At 50.4% G+C, this 17,396-nt stretch overlaps 1 protein-coding gene across 5 annotated transcripts; it reads right to left on the bottom strand.

The window, feature by feature from the left end:
• Nucleotides 1-826: 826 nt before the first annotated feature.
• LOC132454900 (epidermal growth factor receptor kinase substrate 8-like) lies at nucleotides 827-17,257 on the bottom strand. 5 transcript variants are annotated; one of them, XM_060048504.1, is made up of 17 exons: nucleotides 17,119-17,257; nucleotides 16,488-16,572; nucleotides 15,211-15,337; nucleotides 14,840-14,928; nucleotides 14,658-14,732; nucleotides 13,901-14,046; nucleotides 12,579-12,777; nucleotides 11,524-11,657; nucleotides 10,466-10,559; nucleotides 9,955-10,095; nucleotides 9,056-9,091; nucleotides 8,377-8,400; nucleotides 7,614-7,884; nucleotides 6,171-6,354; nucleotides 5,502-5,634; nucleotides 4,588-4,643; nucleotides 2,979-3,108 (listed from the first exon to the last, which is right to left on the bottom strand). In XM_060048504.1, the coding sequence occupies exons 2-16, from the start codon at nucleotides 16,515-16,517 to the stop codon at nucleotides 4,632-4,634; spliced, it is 1,695 nt and encodes a 564-aa protein (XP_059904487.1). In that variant the 5' UTR covers nucleotides 16,518-16,572; nucleotides 17,119-17,257; the 3' UTR covers nucleotides 2,979-3,108; nucleotides 4,588-4,631. The 5 variants fall into 5 exon arrangements, with proteins under 5 accessions (XP_059904486.1, XP_059904483.1, XP_059904484.1 ...); XM_060048503.1 differs by lacking the exon at nucleotides 4,588-4,643 and having other exon boundaries at nucleotides 827-3,108; nucleotides 11,623-11,657; XM_060048500.1 differs by lacking the exon at nucleotides 4,588-4,643 and having other exon boundaries at nucleotides 827-3,108.
• Between the last annotated feature and the right edge of the window lie 139 nt (nucleotides 17,258-17,396).

Genomic DNA, 17,396 nt, shown 5'->3' on the forward strand with positions numbered 1-17,396 from the left:
TGCATTGGGCTGGTGGGGGTAGAGCCCCTCTCGCCCCTCCAGACGAACTCAGCCGGAAGATGCAAGCCAGGGTCGACTTAAAATTTAATAAAAGCGCCAAACTTATTACTTATAGTACTTTCTGGGTAGATTTTTTTTTTTTAATATATATATAAAAAAATATATATGTTCTATTTTTTATATATTTCCTTTTTTTTCTTTTTCATTTTCTTTTCTTTTTTTCTTGTGAGAGTAGCGACTTGCCCCTAATGACCACTAGTCGCCACTGGTCTTTCTGACCTGGGACATTTAGAATTGTCGGTCCTCCTCATTTTTTTCCGGTCATTGACCGGTAATAACCGAAAACGGAAAGTCTGCTATAAACCGGCCTAACTTTCACTGTCAACACCGAACCCCTTATTCTTCGCACGGCTGTCAACATCCGAAACATACGCTAGTTAGATTTTCTCAAACAGCAGTTTCAAGTACGGGTAGCATAGAACTAACGTTAGCCAAGTGGGGGCTCCATGATTGCTAAATCTAATGAGAGGTAAAATTGCCATTAAGGAAGGAAAGCATAGTATGCCTTGCGACTGTGCTTCGCAGTTTGCCTTGCGAAACCCAGTATGCCTTTCGAAACACCTCGTGATTGGTCGATGAAACGCTACCAGGAACGCCTAAAGGGCGTTCTTGTGTCATGACAGAAACGCCCAAGCCTGCAGCTGGACCCTTCTCGTAGGTTCACGATACAACCCCCCCCCCCCCCCCCCCCTGAAGATAGTCTTGCCCGGGGCGTAACTGGACGTAGAACCGCCACTGCTTGTAGGGTCAAGGAACGTGAACTGGATCCAGGTTGTTTCTGTTGCATTTATTGCAGAAATTGCAGATTTTTATGAAAAAAGGCACCATGAAAACTATACACATACAATTGCGATTTTACAGTGCACTACCTTATTTATTCATTTCAATAAATAATTTCTTTGATTGACACCGAGAAGATACCATTTGAGTATCAAAGGACAATGATCTATAAAGTAACTCCTACAAAACGTTACACCTTCATAGCAGCTATAGCGATTGGCCATACATTCGGGAGACCACTATTCATAAGCTTCATACAACAGTCCGTCATGGGAGTGTAGACTTTCTACTAATTCATCCTCCCATCGTCTTACTACAGCCAGGCTACCGGTTTCCCTTAACACTCAGACCTGACCAGGACAGAACCGCTGTAAGAGAGCCTACAAGCGAGTGGGCAACATTCAGCATTTCAAATTACATTTGTTGGTCAGTCTCTTTGTTTAAGCATCCACTTTCCACACTAGGCCCTTTCATGCAAGTGTTAAAAGTGGAATAGCGACATCCTTTCTGTCGGCTGGGCAGTCTTTGCTCGTGTAAAAAAAGCTGTGAATGTACAAAGACAATCAGGGTTTTACGTTGCTGTATTCCGTGTATGTTTGGAACGAAACAACCCGTGAAACGTGTACAGTCACAAGGACTACAGTCGCAAAGAGATGCGATAACAGCTGTGGGACAATGACGTTTTGAAATAAAAAAAGAAAGTGTAGAAAGTCGAACACAATCTCCACTGTGTGTAATCCCCTACAAATCGTGTTGAGTCAGCGCATTTGTTTTGATGCCGAGAATGTACCTGATATTCGCGATAGTCCCATGTTACTTGGATACTTTCGCTGTTAAATGAATGTAAAATGAACAATGTGCAGTTTGCTGCAAACTGCTGATTTTAGCAAAACATCCGTGGGAAGATAAAAATAAGAAAACGTAAGCCCTGTGAGTGTGTCTGTGTATATTTGTGTGTATGTGCTTGAACAGAAGGCTTGGAATAGAGTTTACGCTAAAAGCATCTTCCCTAAATGCAGCAGCATATATAATACATACAGATAATTTGTTTAGATACAGTTCAGAAGTACATACATCATGGCAATCTAATCAGTTCAACCTTGTGTTGTATGAGACCATCCATTACATTCCAAACTGACACTTTTTTACTAGTCAATATTGAGTTAAGAAAAATAATCTAAACGATACTTATTGTTACTACATTCATGGAAAGTTATAATCATAACTAACTATTTAGCATTTGTATCACTTTTATTTAGATTCACTTATTCTTATCGACATAAATTATGGAAGAATTATATAAATTATCAAATATGAAAATATATACAAATAAATTTACCAATCAACCATCAGTGTCTACTTTTTCATTCTTACAATTGTTTTATATGTATATATATATATATAAACTGTGGAACTAAACAGAGGAATCGCCATCAGGTGAAACTGTCACTCGGCAAATGTCATCACCTGACAGCACTGTGAGCCAATCCGAAACATGAATTGCAAAACCTGTGTAAGGCGCCGCCCCCTGGGTTTGATGACAACGCTTCATTCAACACAACGGACTCAACACTGAGGAGGGTTTAACTAGAGTTCAACAGACCACTTTTGTCCCATGGCCTCGTTGCAGCCTCCGCAGAACACGAACGTTGTTCCGGAACCCCTTCGATAACGAGAGAACCTCAGAGGAACCCGAAGCACCGCCAGACTCCAAAGGTTTCCTTACGCCACGTTCAGGCGCCTCCGAACCCTCCCTCCTGCTGTGTGTGTGTGTGTTCAGTGTGTGTGTGTGTGTGTGTGTGTGTTCGGTGTGTGTGTTTGTGTGTGTGTGTGTGTGCTCACTGTCCACGAGGGACGCAGTTCGTATTCAGAGTTCCGAAACGTCGGCCGTTGGGCGACGGGTTCGGCCTCACGGCGGAGAGCCCAGAAGTTCGTGCCGGCGACGAATTATCGCCACAAACTCCTCGCGGTCGGCGGCGGCCTGGGAACGACAAGACGGTGAGCGGACGGTTGGCATGGCGATCACTTTCTCCCACTAACCCCCCCCCCCCACCCCGCGCGTCCGTTCTGTTTCAGGATGATTAGTCGTTTCTTTTTTAAAATAAATATTCTCTGTCGTCATGGTGGACGACCCCCCCCCCCCCCCCAGGTGGGCTCTCAGTGGGCGGTGCCCTCGTCAAATGACTCCACCCCCGAGTCACTGGTGTTGGCCGCCAGCTTCTCCTGCCTCCTCCTCATGATCTCCTGAAGCTCAGAGCCTGAGCTCCTCTGGAGAGAGAGACAGAGAGACAGGGAGAGAGAGACAGGGAGAGAGAGACAGAGACAGAGACAGAGACAGAGAGACAGGGAGAGAGAGACAGAGACAGAGACAGAGAGAGAGAGACAGAGAGAGAGAGAGAGAGAGAGAGACAGAGACAGAGACAGAGACAGAGACAGAGACAGAGAGACAGAGAGACAGAGACAGTCGGGGGGAGGGAACAATAACAGAAAGTTAGTCAAACGAGAATTCAATCAAAAAATAAAGAGAGGGCAGAGATGGAGGACAGAGCATGAGACCGAGAGAGGGAGAGGACTCAGATCAGAGGGAGAGCAGGTGTGTGTAAAGCTGGGGAAATCTCAGAGGAGCGTCTCGGGGACTGAACAGTCTCACAGAGGCTGAGCCAGCTCACAGAGGCTGAACAGGCCTCAGAGGCTGAGCCAGCTCACAGAGGCTGAGCCAGCTCACAGAGGCTGAACAGTCTCACAGAGGCTGAGCCAGCTCACAGAGGCTGAACAGGCCTCAGAGGCTGAGCCAGCTCACAGAGGCTGAACAGTCTCACAGAGGCTGAGCCAGCTCACAGAGGCTGAACAGGCCTCAGAGGCTGAGCCAGCTCACAGAGGCTGAACAGGCCTCCAGCAGCCTCCACATGAGATAATCCTCTGGTCTTTCAGGACTGCTGACGCAGGGTCAAGCCACGTAGCGAAGCGCCTTTGCCCTCCTAGCCATCCGCACCATATGGGTCGGGTGTAGCAGGTAAGTGTGGTAAGTCTGCTCAGTGAATGTAGCTTGACTTGTTGTTGTAGTTTTGTTGCCCATATTTGAACTACAATTTAAATCAGTAGTCCATATGAGATGTGTCGTGTGCACATCTCATATGGAAAAAAACACACATTCGTCCCTGCTTTTTTTTCCTGATGGGACAATCCCGCCATGCCTGTTTGAATGGATGTTTCTACGGTGACAGCGGTTTGGTAAATGAGAGACAGGTACAACGTAGCTCAGACAGACAGACGGACGAGGTGGAGTTGCTTTTCCCTCCGTCTCCAAGCTCAGCTCAGCTCAGCCAGGCAGAGCATCTAGTATGTTCTACGTCTACAGGGTGGGGTTCTGTACTGGGGTGGGGACTGGGAGGTGAAGGTAGGGAGCATTAAGGATGAGGCGAACTGTTGCATTCTGGGAACAGGTGTTCTGAGGACGGGGGGGGGGGGGGGCGGGGCTGTGTACAGGGGCTAACGTACATGCTAATGCTAATGTACTGCTGATATACTTAAGATGGGGTTTCGGGGCTGTCAACCAGTTAGCCAGACTAGGAAACCATTTTGAAAGATACTTTGCAGTGAGCGTGGCAGTCTATTATTGTAGACTAGATTCGGGCCACGTTAGCGAAGAAAAAAAAAGTAACTCTTCAAAAAGTTCTCCGGCTAACTGGCTAACTGGTTTGCTAGCCCGTAGCTCATCCAATCTTTCATACACGCTTCTTTCAATACCTTTAATGAATTTGTGGTTAGAGATTCGGAAGATCGAGGAAGGGTCAGAAGAAAACCTGCAGTGGGAGATAGACACCACACACCAGACCTTGCCAGAGTTGGGGGTTGGCACGGCAACACAACACCGCAGTCGCCCCACCGGCCGTTACGCCAATCAACAACTACCGCCGTTTGCAGCGTTCGTAAAGAGCATGCCACAGCTTTACACTGAAGTACCCGGGGAGAAAATATCAGTCGGGGAAATAGCAGATGAAATTAAAAGATTTAGAAATGAAAGTAATCTGTCTGAAGAAAAAAATCTGTCGTAAAACAAAACGAACAAGTTAAAAGTGAACATATATCACAATCCATGGTCCGACAATTACAGCACAACACAACAACGAATCAACGACAACAATCACAGTACGTCTACGATGACCCCGTTGGTCATCTCATCGGGGCCGTTCAGGGACCCCCCCCCCGGTGCCGTTCAGGGACCCGGACCCCCCCCCCCCCCCGGTGCCGTTCAGGGACCCGGACCCCCCCCCCCCCCCTGGTGCCGTTCAGGGACCCGGGACCCGGAACCCGGACCCCCCCCCCCCCGGTGCCGTTCAGGGACCCGGACCCCCCCCCCCCCGGTGCCGTTCAGGGACCCGGACCCCCCCCCCCGGGTGCCGTTCAGGGACCCGGACCCCCCCCCCCCCCCTCCCTGGGTGCCGTTCAGGGACCCGGACCCCCCCCCCCCCCCTCCCCGGGTGCCGTTCAGGGACCCGGACCCCCCCCCCCCGGGTGCCGTTCAGGGACCCGGACCCCCCCCCCCCCCCCTCCCCGGGTGCCGTTCAGGGACCCGGACCCCCCCCCCCCCCCCTCCCCGGTGCCGTTCAGGGACCCGGACCCCCGCCCCCCCCCCCCCCCGGTGACGTTCAGGGACCCACCTCGAGGGCGGCCTTCTGCACCGTCACCTGGCTGAAGACGCGGCCCCCGTCGTCCGGACACACCGTCTTCAGCTCCTCCTTGTTCAGGGAGAAGAGCTGCGCCCCGGTCAGCACGCCCAGGCTGTTGATGGTCCTGAAAGGGGGAGGAGCCAGAGATCACTTTCACTTTCACTTTTGTTATTGTCGTGTGGAGCTAAACAACAGGGTGGAGGGTCACAATGAGAAGCCCAGGTCAGCTCGGCAGTAAGGGCGCTACTAGCAAAAAGGTCATTAGTCTTATATGTATAAAATAAAATTTTAATTAAATAGAAAAAAGATAAATATAAAAAACGATGGGGATTTAATACCATGTTGCACTAGAAAAACGAATTAAAATAAAATGAATAAAATAAGCAGCGTTTTAGCAAGAGAAGAAGAATCAAGGATTGGTGATGGAAACGTCCTCCCTAGCCTCCCCTCTACTCCCTCCCTAGCCTCCTCACTAGCTCCCTAGCCTCCTCTCCTAGCCTCCTCCCTAGCTCCCTAGCCTCCTCTCCTAGCCTCCTCCCTAGCCTCCCCTCTACTCCCTCCTAGCCTCCTCCCTAGCCTCCTCTCTTCCTCCCTAGCCTCCTCTCTAGCTCCCTAGCCTCCTCCTCTCCTAGCCTCCTCTCTCCTAGCAGCTGAACTTACACAGTGCTGAACCCCTTGAGCTCCAGCCAGGCGCGGACCTCGTCGGGCGCAGAGTCGTACGTGATGTTAACGGCGTTCCCGGTGGCGCCGCGGGCCGGTGGCGGGAACTTCTTCTGGGTGCTGCGGCCGAGCGTTAGCCGGTGCATCAGCTCGTCCTGCACCTCCTCCATGTTGGATTTCCTTCCTGCGGGGTCGAGGCGCGTGATTGGCCGTTTGTTAGGGGTCAGGGCGCGTGATTGGCCGTTTGTTAGGGGTCAGGGCGCGTGATTGGCCGTTTGTTAGGATCAACGCAGAGGAATCGTTGTGTTTGAGGTTTTCATTCGTTTAGTCGGATGGTAAAGATGCTCCCGTTGGGTAGACGGTGGAAGTGTCTGATTGGTTCAGTGTCTGATTGGTTCTGATTGGTTCAGTGTCTGATTGGTTCTTGTTGGTTCAGTGTCTGATTGGTTCAGTGTCTGATTGGTTCAGTGTCTGATTGGTTCTTGTTAGTTCAGTGTCTGATTGGTTCAGTGTCTGATTGGTTCTTGTTGGTTCAGTGTCTGATTGGTTCAGTGTCTGATTGGTTCTGATTGGTTCAGTGTCTGATTGGTTCTTGTTGGTTCAGTGTCTGATTGGTTCTGATTGGTTCAGTGTCTGATTGGTTCAGTGTCTGATTGGTTCTGATTGGTTCAGTGTCTGATTGGTTCTTGTTGGTTCAGTGTCTGATTGGTTCAGTGTCTGATTGGTTCTTGTTGGTTCAGTGTCTGATTGGTTCTGATTGGTTCAGTGTCTGATTGGTTCAGTGTCTGATTGGTTCTGATTGGTTCAGTGTCTGATTGGTTCTTGTTGGTTCAGTGTCTGATTGGTTCAGTGTCTGATTGGTTCAGTGTCTGATTGGTTCTTGTTGGTTCAGTGTCTGATTGGTTCAGTGTCTGATTGGTTCTTGTTGGTTCAGTGTCTGATTGGTTCTGATTGGTTCAGTGTCTGATTGGTTCAGTGTCTGATTGGTTCTGATTGGTTCAGTGTCTGATTGGTTCTTGTTGGTTCAGTGTCTGATTGGTTCAGTGTCTGATTGGTTCTTGTTGGTTCAGTGTCTGATTGGTTCAGTGTCTGATTGGTTCTTGTTGGTTCAGTGTCTGATTGGTTCTTGTTGGTTCAGTGTCTGATTGGTTCAGTGTCTGATTGGTTCTAACCAATAGGAGCATCTTGTCATTCTTACATTCAACACATTCACAACAACCAACCACAGGCAGCCACCAAATGTGAGGCTGACATCCAATAAATCTCGATAAACTCTATAAATAAATCAATTTCTGAAACACATCAAGCGATGCAGAACTCCACTGCTACAATCATTCTCCCAGGGACCCCCAGAAGGACACGGTAGGACAATGGTGGGCTAGGTTAGGGTGCGGCGGTGAACTAACACCGCTCTGGCGACCCAGCGGGGGGGGGGGGACTCACGGCTGGCCGGCGGGTGGCGCTGGCGTTCCCTCATGGCGACGCTCCCGGTGTCGCTGTCCTGCTGGCCCACCTCACGCACGCCGCCGCCGCCGCCGTTGGTGGTCGAGGCGGAGGTCTCCGGCCTGGGGGGCTCGGTCGGCGGGGGCAGGGGGGGCGTGGGCAGCCGGTAGGGGGCCGGGGCCGGTGCCGGGGGAGGGGGCGCAGGGGCCGGCGGCATGGGCATCGCCCCGCCGGGTTTGGCCGGGCCGAGGTCCGCCTTGGTGGTCTGCTTCTGCGGAGGCACGGGGGGGGGGGGGGGGGGGGTCACATGGTTCACATGAGGGGTGCAGTGGTTAGGGGGGGGTTCGAATCAAAAGGTACTCCTGGGATTTGTTCCCAGTTCAACTCCGCCCCAGCTGCCTCTAAGCTCCAGGATTCGAGCCCTGATGCCACAGTCAGGCCCCTGGTGTAAAGGCCGCTAAAGGCCCGGCAGTCGAGTGAATAGTACGCAAGTTCCCCTTCGGAACGACCTCGCCTTTAGAGGACAACCCAGATTAACCCTCAGTCACAGCGCCTCCTCTGGTGAAAGGCGTGCTACTGCAGCTGCTTTCTGAAGGGCCAAAACAACGTGACTGTCGATCCGCAGACCATCCCTGGGCCGTCATCCCACACCCGGTGCGCTCGCTACCCACTTATCCCATTCCACGGTTTGTTTCTCATCCCCCCCCCCCCCCCCCTCCTGAGATCTGAGCGGCGTTGGGAAGAGGAGGCGTGGCTTGTTTACCTCGTTCAGCTCGCCCAGTAATTGCTGGCGTCCGGGGGGGGGGGGGGGGGGGGGGGGGGGTTGGGGGCGAGAGGGGAGAAGATTACAAACATGGCAACAATCGAGGGTTGGGTTCAGTTTACTTTGGTCACGAGGCTCGGCGGACTATGAAGGAAACTAAACAGTGTTGGTGTGTCTACACACCGTCCAGCCTAACACCACCGTCTATCATCCATCAAACGCTGTTATTGGTAATGGGTCTTAAAGCCCCCATATTATCCCCCCGGGTGTGAGTGGGATTAGCCGCTACAAGACATTTTGAAAATCTGCCTCTTCTGACATCACAAGTGGGCGTGTCCACCTAGATGTGCGCTGGATAGATCAGTCTACCAGCCTACCCAGTGGACTGTAGCAAACGTTGCTCATCTGTCCGTCCCGCCCACTTGCGAAGTCAGAAGAGGCAATATTTCCAAATGGCTTGGAAGGGCTAATCCCACTCACACCTGGTGGCATAATATGGGACCTTTAACAAGGGGATGCTAACACCAAACTGAGCCTAAAAGGGTTTAATCCTACGAAGACTAGGTGGAGGAGCAGCACAGCAAACCACACAGAAGAGGAGGCTCAGCGTGGGGAGTCACCTGGAGAGGAGAAGCCACACTAGAGAGAGGAGCGGTTCACACGGAGCCACTCGCCCTACCTTAAACAACTCAAACTCCTTCTTTGGCATCATAAGCTTCAATGTCACGCAGAGGAAGATGAACACAGGGCACAGGAATCATGAAACGTCGGAACACAATGAATGTTGGAATGATGAGTCATGTAGGGCTGGCTGGGTAACTTCACTCTACCTGTATAGTGTGGGGGCGGGGCTTCACTCTACCTGTATAGTATGGGGGCGGGGCTTCACTCTACCTGTATAGTGTGGCTGTAGATGGGGGCGGGGCTTCACTCTACCTGTATAGTGTGGCTGTAGATGGGGCGGGGCTTCACTCTACCTGTATAGTATGGGGGCGGGGCTTCACTCTACCTGTATAGTGTGGCTGTAGATGGGGGCGGGGCTTCACTCTACCTGTATAGTGTGGGGGCGGGGCTTCACTCTACCTGCATAGTGTGGCTGTAGATGGGGGCGGGGCTTCACTCTACCTGTATAGTGTGGCTGTAGATGGGGGCGGGGCTTCACTCTACCTGTAAAGTATGGCTGTAGATGGGGGCGGGGCTTCACTCTACCTGTATAGTGTGGCTGTAGATGGGGGCGGGGCTTCACTCTACCTGTATAGTGTGGCTGTAGATGGGGCGGAGCTTCACTCTACCTGTATAGTGTGGGGGCGGGGCTTCACTCTACCTGTATAGTGTGGCTGTAGATGGGGGCGGGGCTTCACTCTACCTGTATAGTGTGGGGGCGGGGCTTCACTCTACCTGTATAGTGTGGCTGTAGATGGGGGTGGGGCCTCACTCTACCTGTATAGTGTGGGGGCGGGGCTTCACTCTACCTGTATAGTGTGGCTGTAGATGGGGGCGGGGCTTCACTCTACCTGTATAGTGTGGGGGCGGGGCTTCACTCTACCTGTATAGTGTGGGGGCGGGGCTTCACTCTACCTGTATAGTGTGGCTGTAGATGGGCTCTCCTCTGCCGTTGATGTCCACCGCCCTGGTGGTCTCCAGGATGTTGTTTGGCACGTAGCCGGCGGCCCCACAGCCGTTGCGTACCTTCCACCACTGCTTCTTGTCGTCCAGAACCTCAGGAACACACATTTGGGGATTCTTAATGTGTCGTTTTCGGTTAAGAGGGTGAGGCGTTCACCGACAGCCTCCAGTAGGGCTACTTCTCAGTCACAGCTCCTAGGGTTCACTTTAAACGTCACCGTGTTTTATTTGTCAAATGTACAGTGCAGCACAGGGTCATACTAGGCGGTGAAATTCTTCGGACAAGGCAAGCGACAACTGCGTAGTAAAGCAAAACAAAATAGCAATGTTGCGTTATACGTAGAATACCAAAGTCGCCACTCGCTACAAAGCTAGCAGCTATCGGTAGGAGAGATCATTTTAATTAACGGACCATAAAAGGCTGCTTAGCGAAAGAGAAAGTAATAAAAATAAACCATCATACCTCCACAACCTCGTCCTTCAGCACAGACAGCTCCGTGTTGTTTCTTGCCACAAAGTCATATTTAGATTTGGCAAAGATTTTTGGCTGGCCGATGCTGGAGGAGGTGAGGAAAAACATTTCCGAGATCACAAGCCAACTCTGAGCTTTATCAGACTACTGGTAACACGTACAAGTCATTAATTTATAATGCAAAACATATTATTATAAACAGATACAACAACATATTCTTCTAATAATACTACAATGGCTCTGAAGCATGGACTTGAATAGGTACATGGGGTTTGGACGGTGATGTTATACAGGAATGAACTAGTACTAAATAAAAAGGGAATTTGCCAATCATGGACACCGTGGAGAAATGTCCCTGCTTTAGTTCAGAGTGAATGAAAGTGGAGCAAAGTCTGTGTTTTTTTCCTGCTGGAATTCGTGTGACAGAAAGGGAAGGAAGAAGTCGGCGAACACAGACGGAGGAATTATCCGCGGAAGCGACAGCGCAAGCAGAACGAAGCGATTAGTGCGCAGCGCAAAAATTAATAAAAAACGTGCCACAGAATAGAAAAACACACCAAGACATCAGCAGTCTAACAGAAGAGCCCGACATCAATGAAGGGAAATGCACAAGAGACAAACCCCCACCCAAGAGAGTAGTAATAGTCAGAAACACGAGACGAGGGCGGCAGTAGCTCCGGATGTAGAGCCGGTTGACTAGTAGCTGAAGGTTGCTAGTTCAATCCCCGGCTCCTCCTAGCTGAGCGTCTAGGTGTCCCTGAGCGAGGCGCCTCACCCTGACTGCTCCTGACGAGCCGGCTGTCGCCCTGCGTGGCTGACGCCGCCGTCGGTGTGTGGATGCGAGCATAATTACAAACAGGTTCATGTCATGCAAAATCCCTGAAATGTAAATGAGTTTGCCTCGAATCCGTCGCGCTCTGAAAGGAGGCGTGGAAGAGAACGATCGGCGAGGGTTAGAACACAAGCGACCAGGGACAGTTCTCCAGGGCTCGGTGTCCCCTCTGCCCCCAGAGGTGGTGGTGGCGGTGGGGGCAGAGGTCAGGGGTTACCGATCGACGTGACGGCTGACGGCCTGCTGGAAGGCGGCCAGGGCCATGTCCTGGTCCAGCGGCTGAGAACGGTCGCACGAGGCGCTGGCCAGACTGTACCTGTCGCCCGACGGGACGGCCGGCATCATCGACGGCTGGGGGGAGAACAGAAAGGCACGCGTGGGTTTGATTACAGCCAACCGGGAAAAACAGAAACAAACTGGAATAAGACTTTTAAAATGCTGGTGGTTGTACAGCACGATGAGAGTGCGGATGCGGCGTTGAAGAAATTTCAACTGAATGGGTTTCTTCTTTGTACACGTTTGTTTGGTTTATTGTTCACTTCTAGCTGAAGGGGAATATATATATTTGTTGTTTGCATATGTTGAGTCTCATGCTGTCCTCAACACTAAAGGGCATGTGACACTCTGCTAACCCCAACCATGCATTAATGTTTAATCCCATCTGCCATCATATAAGAAATATGTTATTTTCATCTAAACAGACAAGAGAACAACAAAGCCTTCAAATGTAATTTCATGGTTTTGAGATAGCTATTATTATTCCTTGTAGAAGGACTAAATCTAATCTGCTGCACTCTGTAATCATACTCAAATCGGCAGCACTCTAAACTACCGTTCCGCCGCAGGGTCGACTGATAACAACCGATGGGAGTACGGACGATGGCATCATCAGCACCCGTATCCCACGGCGACCGATGGGAATAACGGTGTCGACGACGGCAGCATCAACACCCGTATCCCACGGCGACCGATGGGAATAACGGTACCGACGACGGCAGCATCAGCACCCGTATCCCACGGCGACCGATGGGAATAACGGTACAGACGACGGGCAGCATCAGCACCCGTATCCCACGGCGACCGATGGGAATAACGGTACAGACGACGGGCAGCATCAACACCCGTATCCCACGGCGACCGATGGGAATAACGGTACGAACGACGGCAGCATCAGCACCCGTATCCCACGGCGACCGATGGGAATAACGGTACCGACGACGGCAGCATCAGCACCCGTATTCCACGGCGACCGATGTCCAAACACACACTCACCTCCTGGGCGTGGCGAAGGCCCCCCTCCTCGTGTCTGTGGCCCTCGGCGTGGCCCAGGGCGTCGCCCAGCGGGCCCCCGGAGGCCTGATGCTCGTGCCTCAGGGGCCCCGGGGTGGGGGGGGGCAGCGCGGGGGGCTCCCAGCCGTCGCGGAACCGCAGGGGGCAGGGGGGGAAGTACTGCTCCTTGGGCCACTCCAACCTGGGGGTAGGAACACACACGCACACGCACACACACAGTGTGAGACACACACACACACACACACAAACGCACACACACACGCGCACACAGTGTGAGACACACACACACACACACACACACACAGTGTGAGACACACACACACACACACACACACAGTGTCAGACACACACACACACACACACAGTGTCAGACACACACACACACACACACACACACACACACACACAGTGTCAGACACACAGACACACACACACACAGTGTGAGACACACACACACACACACACAGTGTCAGACACACACACACACACACACAGTGTGAGACACACACACACACACACACACACACACAGTGTCAGACACACACACACACACACACACACACACACACACACACACAGTGTCAGACACACACACACACACACACACACACACAGTGTCAGACACACACACACACACACACACACACACACACACACACACACACACACACACAGTGTCAGACGTCATGAAGGGATCCAACACACAACCTCTCTGATTATTCACACACCCTGTTCCTGTTTCTCAAAGCAAAGCCTTTTTTTATATCCATTATTATCACTAATATAACAATAATACACTAGTCTTATATAGCGCTTTTCTAAATCCTCAAAGACCCGTAGGCAGAGGAGAGAAGGGAAGGAGATGATGTGATGTCGGCCGGCACGATTCAGGGAAAATATGAATCACGATTCTTTAGCTTAGAATTGATCTCACGATTCTCAGCCACGCTCTTATTCTCACGAAATATCATTTTTATTGAACACGTGAACCATAACCCCAAAAAGAAATGGCAGCACCGAAAATAGTTCTTTGGCACCTCTAGCACGTTGGGCTTCATATGGCCCTTTATAACTGATTAAAGTGCAGTATCAAGAACTGAATGATTTATTTTGTACATATAGCAGCAGATTGTCTTTAATTGCTGCCCTTTTATAACTACTGAACCAACTCTACACACCTGTAAACTAATAAAAAATAAAATAAAAAATATATCTAATTAATTTATAGATTAAATCCACAGAGTTCTGAACCGAGACCATGATTTTATAACGATTTATCGTGAGGGTGCTGGTGGGGGCCCCACCTGCACTTGGTCCAGCCGTCGCCCAGCGTCACCCACAGGTGCCTCTCGTCCACGGTGCCGTTGGCGTGGAGGAAGTCGATGGCCTCTCTGGTGTGGAGGGGCACCACCACGCTGCGGGCCAGATCGCCCCCCGAGGACTGCACCACCTGGAGGGGGGGGGGGAGGGGGGGGCGGGAGGAGGAGGAGGAAGAATATGAAGAGGGGAAGGAGGAGGAGGAGGGAGGAAGAGGAGGAGGAGGAAGAGGAGGAGGAGGACGAAAAGGGAGGAGAGGGAGGAGGAGGAGAAGGAGAAGGAGGAGGAGGAGGAGGAGCAGGAGGAGGATTAAGACGAAGAGGGGAAGGAGGAGGAGGAGGAGGGGGAGGAGGAGGATGAGGGAGGAAGAGGAGGAGGAGGACAAAAAGGGAGGAGGAGTGGAGGAGGAGGAGGAGTAAGACGAAGAGGGGAACGAGGAGGATTGTGGGTATGGGGAGGAGGACGATGAGGAGGACGAGGAGGAGGAGGAAGATGAATTGAAGAGCCCTGTTGGGTTCAAGATACAGAGCTGGCCGCTACGCCTCCACAATATCCATAATATCATCCCATGAGGGCTGAATATCTTCTGGGATTTTTACAAAGAATAATAGAAACTAAAACATTTTTACAAGGAAACTAAAACATTTGCACAGTAAGAATTCCCCAGGGCACGATAAAGAACAAAAAATGTTACCTTATCAATACAAAATCAATAGTTCTGCCGATAAGAACGTGATGACGTACCATCCTCAGTGGCGTGAACAGGAAGTGCACCAGATCCGCGGAGCTGGGGTTCTGGATGTGGGCTCTCAACTTTGCCTGTGGATTGGAAGTAGACCGGGAGAAAATGTTAAAATGTGCTGAAAATTGTAAACCGCTAGGTTAGTACGCTAAATACATGGCATTTTTCCCACGGACCCCCTTACCAGCAGATTGAACGCGTGTTTGAACTTCTGGAAACAGTCAACGAACTCCTCCTCGGTCGGGGGCCGTGAGCGTAGAGTGAGGACGCCCTCTGGTGGACACATTCAGAACATCACATTAGAAAGACAAACTACATGATCGTCTCAGAACTTTTTTTTTTTTACACTCTATGGGCAGGCCTCTACAATTTATTGGATCACAGGGTTTAATATGAACACGAGATTAGAGTTAGGATTAAGGTTATTGTTGATTAAAATCGAAATCATATGACATATCATTTTAAATGATAAAATAATTCAGAATAAGGGATAAGTCACAGAACTGTCACAACTGCTGAGGAAGAGGACGGTGAAGATGTGGAGCAGAAACTGACCTCCTGGACTTTTCTTTTTGCCCTTCTTGTTCTTCTTCCTCTTGGAGAGCTCGTTAAACGCCTCGGCGGCTTTCTGCAGTTTGGTGACGAAGTACTCAATGTCATCCAGGATGTGGTTCAGGATTTTCTGTCAAACAAAAAGATAAATTACAACAAAATCCAGTAAATATGTTTGGTTGGTTTCAGACCAGCAGATGCAATGTTTCAATTTTATTTATTTTTTACTAACAATACCAATAGCAAAAATTAAAATAAAATTTGGATTTTTTTGGATGTGGTTTAATGTGAAGTAAGCGCCAACTGTAAATGTAGCAATCATTAGCATTTCCTATCAGGCCGCTAATCCACTGTTTGACTTGGAGAGATGATTGACTCAAGGCAACGTGACTGACAAGGTGACTTTATAGAATGATTAACCTCGGAATATCAAAGTCTACCCAGGCAGCAATACATTAGCAGCCGTAACAACAATAACTGATGCTTCTGAAAGCAAACATACATAAATGGAGTTGGCGTAGAACAGACAACAAACCTGAATAACTAAACCATTATGTGGAATTTACAAAATGTTTCAGGTTTCAGATTTTATGTAAAGAAAATAAATGTAAATAAATAGTTTTTAATTTTTAACGATTAAAAAAAATATAGAGATATTTTCCCGCCACATCATCGGGAAGACAAGATGGCCGTTCCCTAAGGTGAGGGCGAGGGTTAGGTTGAGGGAGGGTTAGGGTTAGGTTTGAGGAGGAGTGAGAGGTTAGGGTTAGGGTTGGGGTTGAGGGAGGGTTAGGGTTAGGTTTGAGGAGGAGTGAGAGGTTAGGGTTAGGGTTGGGGTTGAGGGAGGGTTAGGGTTAGGTTTGAGGAGGAGTGAGAGGTTAGGGTTGGGGTTCAGGAGGAGTGAGAGGTTAGGGTTGGGGTTCAGGAGGAGTGAGAGGTTAGGGTTAGGGTTGGGGTTCAGGAGGAGTGAGAGGTTAGGGTTAGGTTTGAGGAGGAGTGAGAGGTTAGGGTTGGGGTTCAGGAGAGTGAGAGGTTAGGGTTGGGGTTGAGGAGGAGTGAGAGGTTAGGGTTGGGGTTCAGGAGGAGTGAGAGGTTAGGGTTGGGGTTCAGGAGGAGTGAGAGGTTAGGGTTGGGGTTCAGGAGGAGTGAGAGTTAGGGTTGGGGTTCAGGAGGAGTGAGAGGTTAGGGTTGGGGTTCAGGAGGAGTGAGAGGTTAGGGTTGGGGTTCAGGAGGAGTGAGAGGCCTGGGGTGCAGGCCGGTGCAGACCGCGGGGCACTCACCACGTCCCGGTCCACGTGGAACACCGTCATCCGACGGGAAGGTCGTCCTCGCCAGAGTAGCGCCTCACCTGGTCGTCCGTCAGCACTGAACGCACAAACGAGTTACACAACATGTTACACAACAGCCCTGTTTTGTAGTTTACGTAGTAAGCTGTGATATTTAAGGTCCCCGTTTGACTCCTTCAATGTTTATCTCTCTCTACTTGTGTTCAACTTTTGTGTGGTAAATAATTTTTTAAATAGACAAAAGAAAACACAAATTCAACCACTGCTGGTCAGATTAGTAGATGATATTGTTTTGAGCTGGATTGACCCATTTAAATAGCCTTTATAAGTTAGATTCATGTTCCCTGTCCGTAAACAGGAGGGAACAGATTAGATTATCACAGAAGCTTGATGGGCTCTGGAGCCGTTGCTTGTGACCGGTGACGGCTGCCAACGACTCGGAAGATAAAACTTGAGGGGGAGAGTCTGAAATGGGTTTCAGAGCTGGAGATAGCCGAGGAGACGCAGGATGAGTCCTGACTCATGTGACTGTTCCCTTCACCATCCCACTTGGACTCCACTACTGAAAATGCATTGAATCTTCCCATGTTAATAAAAGGGGGAGGGGCCTGATGGAGTCACTCACTCTCTTGCTGCTCATTGGTCCAGGCCGACCAGGCAGCCACTCTGCTCTTCACGTCCATTTGATTGACAGAGTCAGGAGGGGCGGGGGCGGGCGCACGCCGGGGGCGGCGGAATCAGCCCCGTCACTCTTCAGAATCATCCTGGAGGGGGGAGGGATGGAAGGAGGGAGGGAGGGAGAGAGGGAGAGAGGGGGAGAGAGAGAGAACGAGAAACGAGAACGAGAACATCCAATCAGATTACAGGATCACTATTCATTATTTATTCACGGTATGAAGATGA

Source organism: Gadus macrocephalus, chromosome 4 (genome assembly GCF_031168955.1).
Source record: "Gadus macrocephalus chromosome 4, ASM3116895v1".
NCBI lineage: Eukaryota > Metazoa > Chordata > Actinopteri > Gadiformes > Gadidae > Gadus > Gadus macrocephalus.